The following is a 16,387-nucleotide window of genomic DNA, read 5'->3' on the forward strand; positions in this document are numbered from 1 at the left end:
GCTCCTAACCAAAACTTAGTAGATATTCTTGAGTAGATATTTAATGTTGCTCTAAATAAAGGTTTATGAGATCTTAAAATTTTCTTTAAAACTAGTTTTTTATTTTAATTAAAGTTCTTTCCCCGGAGAGGCTGTGGAACTCTGGATATTGTCACTTTAGGAGCCTGTTTCATATTCTCTAAACATTAAATGACTTAAAAATCCAAGGCTTTAGAGACTGTATACAAATTAGCTATTTTATAAATGTTTGCTGTGCTTATATTTTTATCAGAATGGTTACAAGGTATTGATTTATATTGCTAATCATCTTTATATACTGGTTTATTCAGAGCAGTTTATAATTCCAAGCATATATTTATAATACTTTTTGTAAACTTTACTGTTTCTGAAAAATACATTTTAGAGGATTCATTTTTAGCTGTGTGCATCCACGTGTGCATGTGTGCGTGAGCACAGGGCTTGTGGAGGCCAGCGTTCTCAGATCCTCCTGGAGCTGCCTGATGTTGAAGTGTTCCTAACTGCTGTGCCACGTCTCCAGCCTGTGTGTTCAGTTCTTAATTCCTCCGCATTATGGGTGTATCCAAAGAACCTGCATACAAATAAGTGCAACCCATGTGAAAGTATATTAGAACTGATCATTGAAATAGAAATTAGCAATGTTTATATCTGGGTTCTGGGTATTTGGTAATGTTTATCTCATGGAAATTCATTGAGTTTTTTAACTTAAGGTATCTTCACTTTTGTGTATAAATTTTAATTAAACAAAGGCTCACTAAGGGGACCATATCAATTTTATAATTTTAACCCCATGAATTTTGGACAGATTTTACTATATTTAACTTGTTGTAGCCAAAAACAAAAAACAAAGAACAAAAAATTTTGGTGTCTTATTCCTGGACTTTGAGGTAGACTGGTTTCCTACCTTCATAAGTAAATAAATCATTCAAAATATAAAGTATTAAAGATTCTATCTATATTATGCTTCCCTCAAAGCATTCTGAGATTCCAGAAATAGTCTTAGAATATCAGAACCTAGACGTTATTTACAAGTGTTTAAAATACATGTATTTCCCCCCTCATAATTCCCAGAAAGAATTTGTGTATACAAAGTCCGTACTTTATTTATAAGGTGAGGGAAGTCTCTATCCTTTGTAATGCGTTTTTGAATTTCATTCTGTAGGACTATTTTGAGAGAGAGTGGGTTTGCCAGATGCCTTCACTCAGCTGTCCTAATCAATGGAGCTATGCTTGTTTTTGGAGGAAACACTCATAATGACACTTCCCTGAGTAACGGTGCAAAATGTTTTTCTGCCGATTTCCTGGCATATGACATAGGTATGTATCTGTTAGGACCGTACAAAGAGGAAAATACCAGAGCATTTTCTCAAGTCGATTGACCCACAGAATGTGTATGCCGTGCTGGAGATCAGTGTAGTGCTAGGTATGGATTGGGTTGTGTGTTTCAGCACAGTGGGCAGATAGATCAGGCCACGAGAACAGATGTGTGGGGACAAGGAGAAGCAGAGGTCGGATGGCTGTTAGATGCTTGAGTGTTGTGTCCTTACTGGAATATTGTATAAGCCTCTTGTGTCTCCTACTAATTGGTTTTGATACGGATACATGTGTGATACTATCGAACTATCAAATTAAGACCGTAGGAATCCAAACACTTCAGATTCAGTAGGAATCAACAAAGCTTAGTTTTGTTATACAAATATATACAGAATATGTTTACAGAGTGTGGGAGGGAAGTTCATTGAGAGGGATGTTTCAAAGGAGATAATGAAATCACGAGACAACATAGAAGTCCAGGCTGAATCTGGGAATGTGAAGACACTAAATGCGGCCTTTCCAGACAACCAGAGCTGGCTGTATCTCTGCTTGTTCATTGTGCTGATGTTATTGTTGGTTGTATGTGAACATGGATGCATTCATTGAAATACTTCATTTACTACTCCGGTACAGCATTGTAGTAAAATATTGCTTCTCTAATTGTGATTACTAAAACATAAGAGTGCCTTTTATCAATGGTGAGAATAAAGTACTATATCAAATTCAAAGCTATTCACTTGATATATAAAATAAAGGAGACTAATTAGATGAGACAGATTTAGTCGTTTACATTTTAAAGAGCATAATCTGGTTTGTTAGATTATTTCCCATGGCCACACAGGGAAGAACAATTGACAATAAGTGCTTTGATCGCGATGCTCTCGTAAATTAGGAATGATAAGCTGTGGTGGGTTGTGATTATTATGTCTTAGATGAGGAATATGTGACTTCTGAAATAATGGTGCACAGGGAGCTTGTTTATCTGTTTATGTTTTGTTCTTCCATATTCACCTATGAAATTTCTTGAAGTGAAAGTGAGCTAGGATATCACTGTCACTGTAAACCCACAGAACCCAGTGGGGTTTTGAACTTTTACATTCATTTTTTTTTCAGTGAGCTTCTGTCTACACAGTGCTCATATTTTAATGAACTGTTTAAGATTGAGCTTTTTCTGGTAAGTGATGTATTGAGAACCTGTATTTATTATTCCACATTATTGAAAATTATATTTCAGTTTTATGTGTCAAAAACCTCATAGAAGCTAAAAACCCCAAGTTTTGTTTCAGAGAGAACTGGGGAGAGAGGTTGGATTATCAGTGTTCTAATTCATGTAAGCACCAGTGACTGCTAAAGGCTTTGTGTATGAAGTGTGTTACTAACTCGGCTGTCAGAACTTCAAAAAGGCAGAAGTAACAGGAGTATAGTGGCCATGATTCTAAGAGTTGTAGTCTGTCTGCTTGACTACATTGTCCACTCCACACTCTCAATGTCCCATACATTCTCAGGTACAGACTTAATAATGCTTATTTCTTAATGCTGCGGGTCTGTAGAAGCAAATATCTATTTTATGTTGAAATAAATTTATTCAGACCGGAAGAAGAAAAGCATAGTTTAGGCAGTTTTATTTTTTAGCACAGCACATTTTTTTTTTTATCTTCTCCTATTCTCTCCACTTTATTTTATATTTCTTTTTTTTTTTAATTTTTTTTTAATTTATTTATTTATTAAAGATTTCTGTCTCTTCCCCGCCACCACCTCCCATTTCCCTCCCCCTCCCCCAATTAAGTCTCCCCCCAGCCCGAAAAGCAATCAGGGTTCCCTGTCCTGTGGGAAGTCCAAGGAACCCCCACCTCCATCCAGGTCTAGTAAGTTGAGCATCCAAACTGCCTAGGCTCCCACAAAGCCAGTGCGTGCAGTAGGATCAGAAACCCATTGCCATTGTTCTTGAGTTCTCAGTAGTCCTCATTGTCCGCTATGTTCAGAGAGTCTGGTTTTATCCCAGGCTTTTCCAGACCCAGGCCAGCTGGCCTTGGTGAGTTCCCGATAGAACATCCCCATTGTCTCAGTGTGTGGGTGCACCCCTCGCGGTCCTGAGTTCCATGCTCGTGCTCTCTCTCCTTCTGCTCCTGATTTGGACCTTGAGATTTCAGTCCTGTGCTCCAGTTTGGGTCTCTGTCTCTGTCTCCTTTCATCGCTTGCTGAAGGTTAATATTCAGGAGGATGCCTATATGTTTTTCTTTGGGTTCTCCTTATTTAGCTTCTCTAGGATCACTAATTATAAGCTCAATGTCCTTGGTTTATGGCTAGAAACCAAATATGAGTGAGTACATCCCATGTTCCTCTTTTTGGGTCTGGCTTACCTCACTCAGGATAGTGTTTTCTATTTCCATCCATTTGTATGCAAAATTCATGAAGTCCTTGTTTTTTATTGCTGAGTAGTACTCTAATATGTATAAATTCCATACTTTCTTCATCCATTCTTCCATTGAAGGGCATCTAGGTTGTTTCCAGGTTCTGGCTATCACAAACAATGCTGCTATGAACATTGTAGAGCATATACTTTTGTTGTATGATAAGGCCTTTCTTGGGTATATTCCCAAGAGTGGTATTGCTGGGTCCAGGGGTAAGTTGATCCCGAATTTCCTGAGAAACCGCCATACTGCCTTCCAAAGTGGTTGCACAAGTTTGCATTCCCACCAGCAATGGATGAGTGTACCCCTTTCTCCACAACCTCTCCAACAAAGGCTATCATTGGTATTTTTGATTTTAGCCATTCTGACAGGTGTAAGATGGTATCTTAAAGTTGTCTTGATTTGCATTTCCCTGATCGCTAAGGAAGTTGAGCATGACCTTAAGTGTCTTTTGGCCATTTGAAGTTCTTCTGTTGAGAATTCTCTGTTCAGCTCAATGCCCCATTTTATAATTGGGTTGATTAGCCTTTTACGGTCTAGTTTCTTGAGTTCTTTATATATTTTGGAGATCAGACCTTTGTCAGTTGCGGGGTTGGTGAAGATCTTCTCCCAGTTGGTGGGTTGCCTTTGTGTCTTAGTGACAGTGTCCTTTGCTTTACAGAAGCTTCTCAGTCTCAGGAGGTCCCATTTATTCAATGAGGTCCTTAATGTCTGTGCTGCTGGGGTTATACATATTAGAGTACTACTCAGCAGTAAAAAACAAGGGCTTCTTGAATTTCGCATGCAAATGGATGGAAATAGAAAACACTATCCTGAGTGAGGTAAGCCAGACCTAAAAAGAGGAACATGGGATGTACTCACTCATATTTGGTTTCTAGCCATAAACCAAGGACATTGAGCCTATAATTAGTGATCCTAGAGAAGCTAAATAAGGAGAACCCAAAGAAAAACATATAGGCATCCTCCTGAATATTAACCTTCAGCAGGCGATGAAAGGAGACAGAGACAGAAACCCACTTTGGAGCACCGGACAGAAATCTCAAGGTCCAAATCAGGAGCAGAAGGAGAGAGAGCACGAGCAAGGAACTCAGGACCACAAGGGGTACACCCACACACTGAGACAATGGGGGATGTTCTACTGGGAACTCAGGGCCTGGAAAAGCCTGGGATAAAACCGGACTCTCTGAACATAGCGGACAATGAGGACTACTGAGAATCAAGAACAATGGCAATGGGTTTCTGATTCTACTGCACGTACTGGCTTTGTGGGAGCCTAGGCAGTTTGGATGCTCAACTTGCTAGACCTGGATGGAGGTGGGGGTTCCTTGGACTTCCCACAGGACTGGGAACCCTGATTGCTTTTCGGGCTGAGGAGGGGGGGACTTACTTGGGGGAGGGGGAGGGAAATGGGAGGCGGTGACGGGGTAGAGACAGAAATCTTTAATAAATAAATAAATTTAAAAAAATAAAAAAAATATAATGAAAAAAAATAAAAAGATACTAGAAAGATGAAGGTGTAAACTCTGAGTTAGGTGATTTTGGAACCAGGCAGAGGGGCAGGATTTCTCTGACAGTGTCTTACACACTCCGGAAATGGAAACTGTGTGCCCCATTTAGTTAGTGATGGTTCCATAGCAGACTCTTGTGACATGATGCTTTCACTTAGGCACCAGTTCCCTGGTAGTGATTACATAAAAATGTTAAAATTGGAAAAACAACTCTAGATTTTCAGCAGTAATATTTTAATTGGTATTGGCAAAATATTGATGTGTATGTTTAACTGCGTTATTATACAGCAGAGCCTACCTAAGTTTATGACGCAGAGCATCATGGAGTATTATGTATGAATCATGTTGAATGGATGAAGCCCTGTAATCCATAATTTCATGACAAAATCATATGAATTAATCTACTCATTTATTTTTGGGGACATTCCAACAAAGCTCTGAAAATTCTAACTGGCTTGCCCTTCATGCTTGATTGTATTTTCATTTCCTGGAGGTTTTTTTGTCAGTATTTCCCAGTTTTACTGTGTTTTCATGACTTCTCTTTGGTGGAACCGGCCCCTCTTGCTGAGCCTCACCAGAAAGAGCCAGTTTGTTACTGTGTAGGTCAAGAAACCCTCCCCTCCTCTTTCTGTGGTGAGTCCTTGTCTGATGTGTTACCTTCCCCTTGGGATCTGGTAAGAAAAGCAGTGTTTGCTGCTGCAGCTGCCTGCTGCTCCCTCCCCTGCCTCTTCCTATCCCTCCCGCTTTAAAGAAGGAAAATAAATAAGGGGAAAATGTTACCTTTGGCTTGTGGAAGTAGACAGCCAGGTTTGCCTGGCACTTCCTGCAGTGCACGGTTTTACCCAGACTTCATAGTGCAGTCTTAGAGTGTCTGTATCGTGTGTGTTAGTGTGCAGTTACAGAGGAAGATGAGCTGGCGGCTAACTGTCTTTAAACCCAGTCACACAAGTTGAGGTGGTGTATTCAAAATCTGAAGTAAATCTTAATTCAGAGATTTTTGTTCTATCACTCTCATATTTACCCCCCCCCCCCCCCCCATATAACAGGCACAATTTGAACGGCCTTTTAGTTGGGCAGAGGGCATACACACTTATCCGTGTAACAAAGACATCAGCTGTGGTACAGTTGGGATTTGATTGTAATGTCTATGGCATGTTTGTATTTTACTGTCTGACCCACAAGCTGACCAGGAAATAGTGACCGCAACATGGAGAGTCAAAGCCAAGGAGAGCAGCGAAGGATGCACGAGCAGGCAATGCCGGCTTCTTGCCACTTCTCCAAGCTTGAGAGATTTGTGTTTTGTCTGTGGGTCTTAGTGTTTGTTTTTCCTTCAATCAAGGTCTCCTTTATAGCTCAGGCTGTCCCGAGAGCTGTCTGAAGCACAGGCTGGTCTCAAACTCACAGTGATCTTGTCATGGACTCTGGGTCCTGCTGTCACACGTGTGAGCCACTGTGCCTGACCAGAGATTGCTTTAAATAGGAAAATCACAAAGTAGTCTAGAAAGAAAGCAGGAACCAAGGGAGTGTTTGCACAGATGGCCGGTGGATGGGGTGGAGAAAGCAGCCATGAATATAGAGGCAGACAGTCCACACCGAGCATTAACAAGTAGAATCCAGCACCATTTCAAATAGCGAGATATAACTAAGTGGGACTTATTCTGGAGACGAAGTTGTGATTAATTATCAAGGAATGTTAAGTATAGCTTCTTTTATGAAGACCATGGGAGCCAACAGGGAATACTGATTTATGTTAAACACAGTGAAATCGTCTCAAGTTTTGGAGACAGGCAGCGATGCCCACTGTGACTAGCAGAGAAGCTGTAGAGTTAAAATAACCAAGGTGACACTATGGTATATTTAGAATATTAAGGAAGTTTTGACTCCTAAAAGTATAAACAAACCTTATTCGATCACCAACAATTATAAGGTGGAAAACATTTGGCAGCAGTAAGACATCTATTTTTCCCATCACCAAAATATTGAAGAGGTTAAATATTTTATTTATATCTGCCTTGTTTCAACCCTTGTGTATATACAACCTCTTCTTTCCTTTTCAACCATGCTCTTAAAATTGACTCATAAAGCTCAGTGCTTAAAACAGTTGTTACCTCCTCATGTTGTATGTACGAGTGTTTTGCTTGCATGTGTGTCTGTGTACCACTTATGTGCCTGGTGCCTGCAGAGCCCGGAGAGGGCATTGGATGCCCTCGAGTGGGAGTTACAGACAGCCGGGAGTTGTCAGGTGGAAGCTGGGAATCAAACCAGGACCCTTTAGAAGAGAGCCAGTGCTCTTAACTGCTGAGTCTCTCCAGTCCCAAGAATCGTATAAACAGAATTCTTACAGAATTATAGGTGTGTATTTTCGTGGGATTTGTAGAAAAGTTAGCCAACAAATGCATTCTTTCCTGCATTATTTTCTGCATAGTCAGTAAGTGAAATTAATATCAGGACTTCAGCTCAAATTCGTCAAATAATTATATATATCTCCTCATTGATAACTCGTTCTGATGGTGCAGTGTGCTAACATTTGAGTTTCAGCCCAGTAGCTTTAACTTCTTATCTTCCTTGTGTTTAGTGTTTGGTTTGTAAACAAATCCCTTGCAGCACTGTGTTTCTCAGATGTATTCTAAGGAGTGTATTTTATCTGCTCTTTATTCCGTTGCTGTGGAAAGTCTATAATTCTGTGTAGAATTTGTTTTGAATCATCCAAGTGTGAACTCATTATGGAGAGAACATGACTGGGCTGTTCTAAAAGTGTATTTTCTTCTGGCAGAAAGTGTGATTGCAGCTAAAGAGAATAATAACCATCGAGACTACAGTCAGAGTAGACCACATGTGAGCAAATTATATCGACCTGGGGTTGATGCTGATATATTCAGTTTGTTCTTAAACATCTGGCTGGTGTATTTGCATTGTTCTTTTTATCTGTTCTCACCATACAGTTACAGTGTAGGATGGGTAGGCACGCTGGTGTGCCAGGCCACACGCTGGTGTGTCAGGCCACACGCGGCTGTGTCAGGCCACACGCTGCTGTGACAGTGTTGCATGCTGGTGTGCCAGGCCACACGCTGCTGAGTCAGGCCACACGCTGCTGAGTCAGGCCACACGCTGCTGTGTCAGGCCACACGCTGGTGTGTCAGGCCGCACGCTGCTGAGTCAGGCCGCACGCTGCTGAGTCAGGCCACACGCTGCTGAGTCAGGCCACACGCTGCTGAGTCAGGCCACACGCTGCTGAGTCAGGCCACACGCTGCTGTGTCAGGCCACACGCTGGTGTGTCAGGCCGCACGCTGGTGTGTCAGGCCGCACGCTGGTGTGTCAGGCCACATGCTGGTGTGACAGTGTTGCATGCCGTTGTGGTAGGCTGCATGTTGGTGTAGGATGGGCAAGCGGGTGTGGCAGGCTGCATGTTGGTGTAGGATGGGCACGCGGGTGTGGCAGGCCGCACGCGTGACACAAGGTCGGAGCTACCTGCTTACACAGGGCACTAGGTTCCCGTGATCTTGATCCTTCTCATTTTATCTGCCATCTCCTCTTTTTATTGATGGTGCTGTCCACTCAGGATAGAAGATTCTGATTATATGGTCACTTGCTAGTCTGTGGCCTGTGCTGTCTACACAGAGTGCGGGACTAAAGGTCTGTCATTTGTCAGTGCTGACGGCGTGACCACGGACATGTGGATCCAGGGCATTGTGCGTCTCACACGAGCTTGTCACAGACTCCATATGCTACTCTCGCAAGGGTGATGTCACCAGCGGCTGGAGGCCGCATGCTGCTGTCAGTGTTTCTGGACCTTAGCAGATGAATATTCTCGCCCAGGAGTTTAGTCACAGTTCACATCTGTGGCTGTCTTTTGCTTCATGGCTGGCAACGTTGTCCTAAATGTTGAGTCTGCTGCCTTCAGAGTTCAGAGCAGTCTGGTGTGGTAGCAGTGTGATAATTGTTTTCTTTATTTTAAATTTTAATAAGAGGGCATATTGCTCTAGGCCATTGGACCCTCATATATTTTAGCAATACGGAAAGTCTGTTAGTTTTGTATAATTTACCTTATGTTGTTTGGAGGGCACCTGTCTTAATAAGGTCTCCATTGAATTGATTATTCTCAATATTCTGATCCTGTTAGCACATATCAAAACAGTGTTATGTGTTTTCAATATATTGTAATACTATACTTCGTAGAGCAAATTTTAATTGGTCTTAATAATAAAACCCAGAGACAGATATTAGGGGGTGAAAGCTGAGAGATCAGAGAAGCAGAGCAGCCAGCCCCTAGAGTTCTTAGATCTCCCAGTGCTCAGACTGAGTAAGCAAGATCCTCTCTCTGTGAATCCTCAAACTGAATCCTGAGCTCCTGCCTCCTCCTGGCCTTTAATCCTGTCTCCACCCAGCCACATCCCCTCCTGTATTTACCTCCCTACTGCTGGTATTAAAGGCTTGTGACTCCCAAGTACTGGGATTAAAGGAGTGTGCCACCACTGCCTGGTCTCTCTGGCTAACTAGTGGCTAAACTGCACTCTGATCTTCAGGCAAGCTTTATTTGTTAAAGCACACAGTATCACCACAATTCTCAACGCAGAGTTTATAAATAATTAACAATGTAAATTACATTTACTGAATTGGATGAGTGATTGACATCTAACTACCTGAATTCATTAGTTGATTCTAACTTTCCCATCAGTTTTCTTCCTCAGAGCTTGTACCAAAATCCTTTAAACATGTTATTTAAAATACTTATATGCCTAATTATGGAAAGGCAAAAATTGTGACTTAAATCTGACGCATTTTGCTTGGCTTGCGTAGATGTAATTCTTCATTTATAGCAAGGCAATTCCTTAGTAGACTCGGTGAGTTCTCGTGAAGACTTTTTCAGTTATGTAGACAGGCATCTCTTTGAAAGTGATTTTATGCAAATTTCATTTTAGTAAATACACGTTATACATATTTCTTAAATAAAATGACAACACAAAGGTTTGGCACTCTGTTTTTATGCACAGGCCTTTGTTATAGATTTAAAAAAATGTGATCTAAAGGGACGGGATGATGTCTTAGTAGGAAAAGGCTTCCTGTGGAAGCCTGAGGACCTGAGTTCAAATCCCCAGAACCCGTGCAACATCTCACATTGTTGAATATCTACATTCACAGTGCTGCTAAGGAGAGCTGGGAGGTGGAGACCCGAATCCCTGGGAGCTCTAGGCCAGCTGAACAACACAGAACAGACCTGCCAGCATGTCCACGTGCACACATGCATATGCCATACACACATGCACACCCCATGTCCATGTGCAAACACACGTCATACATGCATGCACACCCACATGTCCATGTACACACATGCATACGTCATACACACATGCACACCCCCATGTCCATGTGCACACACGCAAACGTCATACACACATGCACACCACCATGTCCATGTGCACACACATGTCATACATGCATGCACACCCACATTCCATGTGCACACACACATACATCATACACACATGCACACCTCCATGTCCATGTGCACACATGCAAACGCCATACACACATGCACACCACCATGTCCATGTGCACACACACACGTCATACATGCATGCACACCCACATGTCCATGTACACACACGCATACGTCATACACACATGCACATCTCCATGTCCATGTGCACACATGCAAACGCCATACACACATGCACACCACCATGTCCATGTGCACACACACACGTCATACATGCATGCACACCCACATTCCATGTGCACACACGCATATGCCATACACACATGCACACCCCATGTCCATGTACACACATGCATGCGTCATACACACATGCACATCTCCATGTCCATGTGCACACATGCAAACGCCATACACACATGCACACCACCATGTCCATGTGCACACACGTGTCATACATGCATGCACACCCACATTCCATGTGCACACACACACGTCATACATGCATGCACACCCACATTCCATGTGCACACACACATACATCATACACACATACACATGTACACACATGCCATTTTCTCCCTCTCTTTGACACACATACAAAATTATAATCTGAAGGGCACTGACATTTAGGAATGTTAATAGACCTCATGTGAACACTGCTTCTATGGATAAAACAGTGTAAAAATTCTTAAATAAAATTGCTAGATTTTTACTCTCTCTCATTATAGAGTAATAGAGAGTTGTTGTGTTCAGCTTGAGAGCTCCACAAACTAAAATCGCCCTTTATTGCTGTCTGTGTGCCGTGGAACACACTATGGCAGATACAAGCCAGGATGTGTTTTATTGGCTTTAGGATCCCAGCTTCAGTTTATGAACTATGATTTTGGTTTTAAAAATTCATTTGTTCTTTGTTAGTAAGAATATGAATTAAAACTCATTTACTATTTGTGTTATGGGCACAATTATATAGGTAAGAAAATAGGTAACTTATTATAATTTTAACTTTTGTAGTTAACTTTATATATATTTACTGTTCTTTATAGGTTTCTAAGGTGATTAAAATTACACTTTTTAAAGTTTATTATACTTAAACTAAACATCTACTCCTGCGTTTAGATACAGCCTGTTTAAGAAGCTGAGAGGTAATAACTGTCCTAAGACTGTTCCCAGGTCCCAGACACTGAATAAAGTCTGTGTTTATTTTAATGTGGTGCTAAGATGGTATATTTCTTTTTTTTAACTTTTTAAAAAACGTTCTTGTCTCATTTTGCATAACAATCTCAGTTCCCTCTCCCTCCCCTCCTTCCATTCCCTTCACCTTCCCCCACTCCCATTCACTCCTCAGAGCAGGAAAGGCTTCTTATGGGGGAGTCAACAAAATCTGACACATCACTTTTAGCAGGACAAAGCCACCCCTATAACCAGCCAGTTCCAACAGCAGGAATAAATCCTGGTCTCACTGCCAGTGATCCCACAACTGTCTAAGCCTCACAACTGTTACCCACATTCATAGGGCCTAGTTTGATCCCATGCAGGTTCCCCAGCTGTCAGTCTGGAGTCAGTGTTTCTGTGGGACCCCATCATGGTCTTGACCCCTTTGCTCGTATTATCGCTCCTCCCTCTCTACGTCTGGACTTTGGGAGCTCAGTCCAGTGCTCCACTTTGGTTCTTTGCCTCTGCTTCCGTCAGTTGCTTGCTGGATGTAAGTTCTATGATGACATTTAAGTTACTCATCAATCTGACGCTGGATGTAAGTTCTATGATGACATTTAAGTTACTCATCAATCTGACTACAGGGCAAGGCCAGTTTGGGCCCTCTCTCCTCTATTGCTTAGGGTCTTAGCTGGGGTCACCCTTGTGGATCCCTGGGAATTTCCCTAGTGCCAGGTTTCATGCTAGCCCCATAATGGCTCCCTCTATCAAGATATCTCTTTCCTTGCTCTCCCTCTCTGTCCTTCTCCCATTGTGACTCTTCAGTTCCCTCATCTTCTCTTCCTCCTCCCCTTCTTCCGTTCTTCCCTTCTACCCTCCCATCTCCTCTCACCCCCCAAGCTCTCAATTTTCTCAGAAGATCTTGTCTGTTTCCTCTTCCCAGGGGATCTATGTATGTCTCTCTTAGCGTTCTTCGTGTTCCCCAGCTTCTCTGGGATCATGATTGTATGCATGAAAACTGTATTTAATCATTCCCTTTTTTCCTCCCTCCAGCTCCTTCTGTGTCCTGCTGCCTCTTTAATATGCTATGATTTTTCTTTAACCCTTTTTCTTTCCATACTCCTATGTAATTGAATTATTATTTTAAAAACATTTTTAAATCTATGTTTTTGTGAAATTGAAATATTCATTCAAACATCATAAAAAGGTATTTTTCTTGAAACATATCATTAAATTAAATATTATATTATAATGATTCTATTTTGGACATTCTCTCAGTGGATGTTATGCGTCCCGTCTACTTCTCTATGCATTCTGGGAATACGTGACAGAGTTTCCAAGAGTGCATCACAGTGGCCTTCCCAGGCTCTACTCTGCGAATGTGGTGTATTTAGTAAAGCCAAGTCAGACGTGAATGATGCTTACAATTCCATCTGTCTTTATTTTAGCTTGTGATGAATGGAAGACGTTACCTAAACCAAATCTTCATAGAGACGTCAACAGATTTGGACACTCTGCCGTCGTCATCAACGGGTAAACTATCATCTAGAGGGTTGAAGCGTCAGTGGTAAACTGTCATCTCAGAGGGTTGAAGCTTCTGTGGTAAACTGTCATCTCAGAGGGCTGAAACAGTTTTCTTGCATCCTCAGACGTTCTGATGTTCTCCCGACACTTTATGTGCATTGCTAACAACAGACAATTTCACAGCCTTTCCTTTTCCTGAGTACACTTCAGTTTGCCAACCGCATCCCCGAATGCTCAGTTTTCTCTTCGCCTTAAGTCTCTGGGCATGTGGGCGTGGTTAAGGGAGGTGCTGCAAGACAAGACTCTTAGTGAGGGCACTGGGTCCTCTTGGTTTTTCTTAATGATTCTTTGAAAAGACCTAAGGAAGAGGTGAGGGCTAGCCTCCTGTTCTATGCACAGACACCTAAGGAAGAGGTGAGGGCTAGCCTCCTGTTCTATGCACAGACACCTAAGGAAGAGATAAGGGCTAGCCTCCTGTTCCACACACAGACACCTAAGGAAGAGGTGAGGGCTAGCCTCCTGTTCCACGCACAGACAACTAAGGAAGAGGTGAGGGCTAGCCTCCTGTTCCACACATAGAGACCTAAGGAAGAGGTAAGGGCCATCTCCATACACAGAGAAAGTGAGAATCAAGTTCTCAGTGTAACTCTGCCACTAACCACATTGTATGAATTTTGATGTCTGTAATATTGACCCTCCTGAACTTTAATATCTGTTGATCTTTTGGAAATTGGAGTATGGGAATAAATTATGGTCTCCTCTTCAGTTTATATAAATATGTTGTTTCATTTATTTTTGAGATGGGTTCTCATTCTGTAGTCTAGCCATACTGGAATTGTGTAGTTCATGCTAGCATTGAACTAATGACAATCCTCCTGTCTCAGCCACCAGAGTGCTGGGATTATAAGTATGAGGCACTACACCCAGAAAATTTGTATGATTTTTGTTTCATTAACAAGAATTTGTTAATTTGGATCTGCATGATAGTAAAGAATCTACAGCTCCTTCAGTAGATTGAAATGCTTAACTCAGAGTAATATTTTTATAATTTTATTATTACCTTACCCAGTGACATACGGTTTCCTGCCATTGCCATACAATGATTATTATCCACAGTGAAACTTTATAACTGACATGGATTGACTGTAAAAATAATAATAAGTGGAATTTGTGTGAACCCTAAAATGTCTAGGCTTTATTATGGAAAATAGGGTTTGATTTTGATTTTCTTTGTTTAATATTAAAAAGAATTCTTGAAGCATTTGGACCATTTTCTTTCTCATGGCCATAGTAGTTCATAGATGACAGTTAGGTTGTTTTGGGCCTGCGGGTGTCGTCGTTGTTACTGTAAGCTCTGGAGTGTGGTGGCACTCACTCCATTAAGGGACGGGAGTGTGGAAGTCTCGTCTCCTCTCTATCTGACTACGTTCACGGCAGTTCCGGGCTCGCATCGGGATGCATGCCCCTCCCTGACACAAGTTCCAGAATGGCTAAGGATACACCTTCAAACACAACACACCAGAACAAAACCAACATCATCACCAAACAAAATCCCCAAGTCAATATAGGAAGAAAATGGTAAACCGAGGTAGCAACTCCAAAGTGTACCTTAACATTTATAAGCGACCTTAATACGATTATATACTATTATATCATAAAAGATTGTTTCCTACTTTAGTAAGCTGGTAATTTTTTTCTGATAAAAGGAATGTTACATTCTTGATCCTTTTCTTACATTAATAATAAACATGTCTGGAAATTGAATGTTTCTATAAAGTATTGAGCTCTGTACTATATTGAAGAATCATTAAGAAAATGTTATAGAAGTTAATCCACTTTTACATCATACTGTGCATTGGAAACACGATCTTTGAGGAAACATTGGCTACAAGCGCGGCCATTTAGAATGTCTGGATGGGATTAGATCTGTCCTTCAGACGAGCTCTTCAGGACGGACACCTAGCTGTGCTCTGCTAAGACGCCCTCTCTTCCCTGCTTCCTAGGTCAATGTACATATTTGGAGGATTCTCTAGCGTGCTCCTTAGTGACATCCTTGTGTACAAGCCTCCGAACTGCAGAGCCTTCCGAGATGAAGAGCGCTGTAGAAATGCCGGCCCAGGGATAAAATGTGTGTGGAACAAGAACCACTGTGAATCTTGGGAGACTGGGAATGTGAACAATATTCTCAGAGCTAAGTGCCCCCCTAAGACAGGTGAGGCGCTTCCCTGCCTTTCTGGTTTAAAAGCTTTTCCATGTATTTAAAAGTAGAATTGATTTTTCTTTTGCTTATATGAGGTTCCTCATTTTAGAAATTAAAAATATAATCTTCGAATCATGGAGTCTAATACTTGAATAATCATTTATTTTCTTTGTTAGGTTTAGTTTTTAAATTTGGATGGAAATATTTTATGTGTAACATGAATTATTTTCTAGTCCATGTTTTTTTTTTTCTTTCTTCGAGACAGGGTTTCTCTGTAGCTTTAGAGCCTGTCCTAGAACTAGCTCTTGTAGACCAGGCTGGCTTCGAATTCACAGAGATTCCCCTGTCACTGCCTCTGGAGTGCTGGGATTAAAGGCATGCACCACCACAGCCCGGTTCTGTAGTACATATTAAATTAGTCTTAAATATGTAATCTCTCAGAAATGTTTATTTTAAAGAAATTAAAAGAGATATGTTTTTGTGTTTGTTTTGAATTTCTGCAAAGCCATATTATACAATTAATTTTTTCTTTTTTGAGATATTGTAATGAATTCATAAATAAAAATATCACAACAAGATTAACTCTATACATGCCATGAGGTTGTGATGCTGTGAATCTTTTCTTAGACTTTTAATTTTGTATTATGATGTGTTGAATAAGTAACTAGAGTTATGAAAATGAGCAGGCAGTATTTTTATTTATGATTTGTATGACATATTGCTGTTGATAGGGCTTTAATATATTTTGGTGTGGCAAGTACTAAACATTTTCAGATTTTGCTGCTCCGTCACATTGGGTCTCTAGGTTTCTTTACAGTCATA

At 41.2% G+C, this 16,387-nt stretch overlaps 1 protein-coding gene across 4 annotated transcripts in view; it reads left to right on the forward strand.

Annotated features, from left to right (window-relative positions):
• The window catches only part of Atrnl1 (attractin like 1), a 597,040-nt gene that overhangs the window by 63,337 nt on the left and 517,316 nt on the right, over nucleotides 1-16,387 (forward strand). For 3 of the 4 annotated variants that reach the window (XM_075974528.1, XM_075974530.1, XM_075974531.1), the window contains exons 10-12: nucleotides 1,181-1,335; nucleotides 13,290-13,374; nucleotides 15,369-15,577. In XM_075974528.1, coding sequence (XP_075830643.1) covers nucleotides 1,181-1,335; nucleotides 13,290-13,374; nucleotides 15,369-15,577 — 449 coding nt within the window. Of the gene's footprint in view, nucleotides 1-1,180; nucleotides 1,336-13,289; nucleotides 13,375-15,368; nucleotides 15,578-16,387 lie in introns of those variants that run through there. The other variant, XM_075974532.1, reaches the window with a different exon arrangement.

This window comes from Microtus pennsylvanicus, chromosome 5 (genome assembly GCF_037038515.1).
Source record: "Microtus pennsylvanicus isolate mMicPen1 chromosome 5, mMicPen1.hap1, whole genome shotgun sequence".
Taxonomy (NCBI): Eukaryota; Metazoa; Chordata; class Mammalia; order Rodentia; family Cricetidae; genus Microtus; species Microtus pennsylvanicus.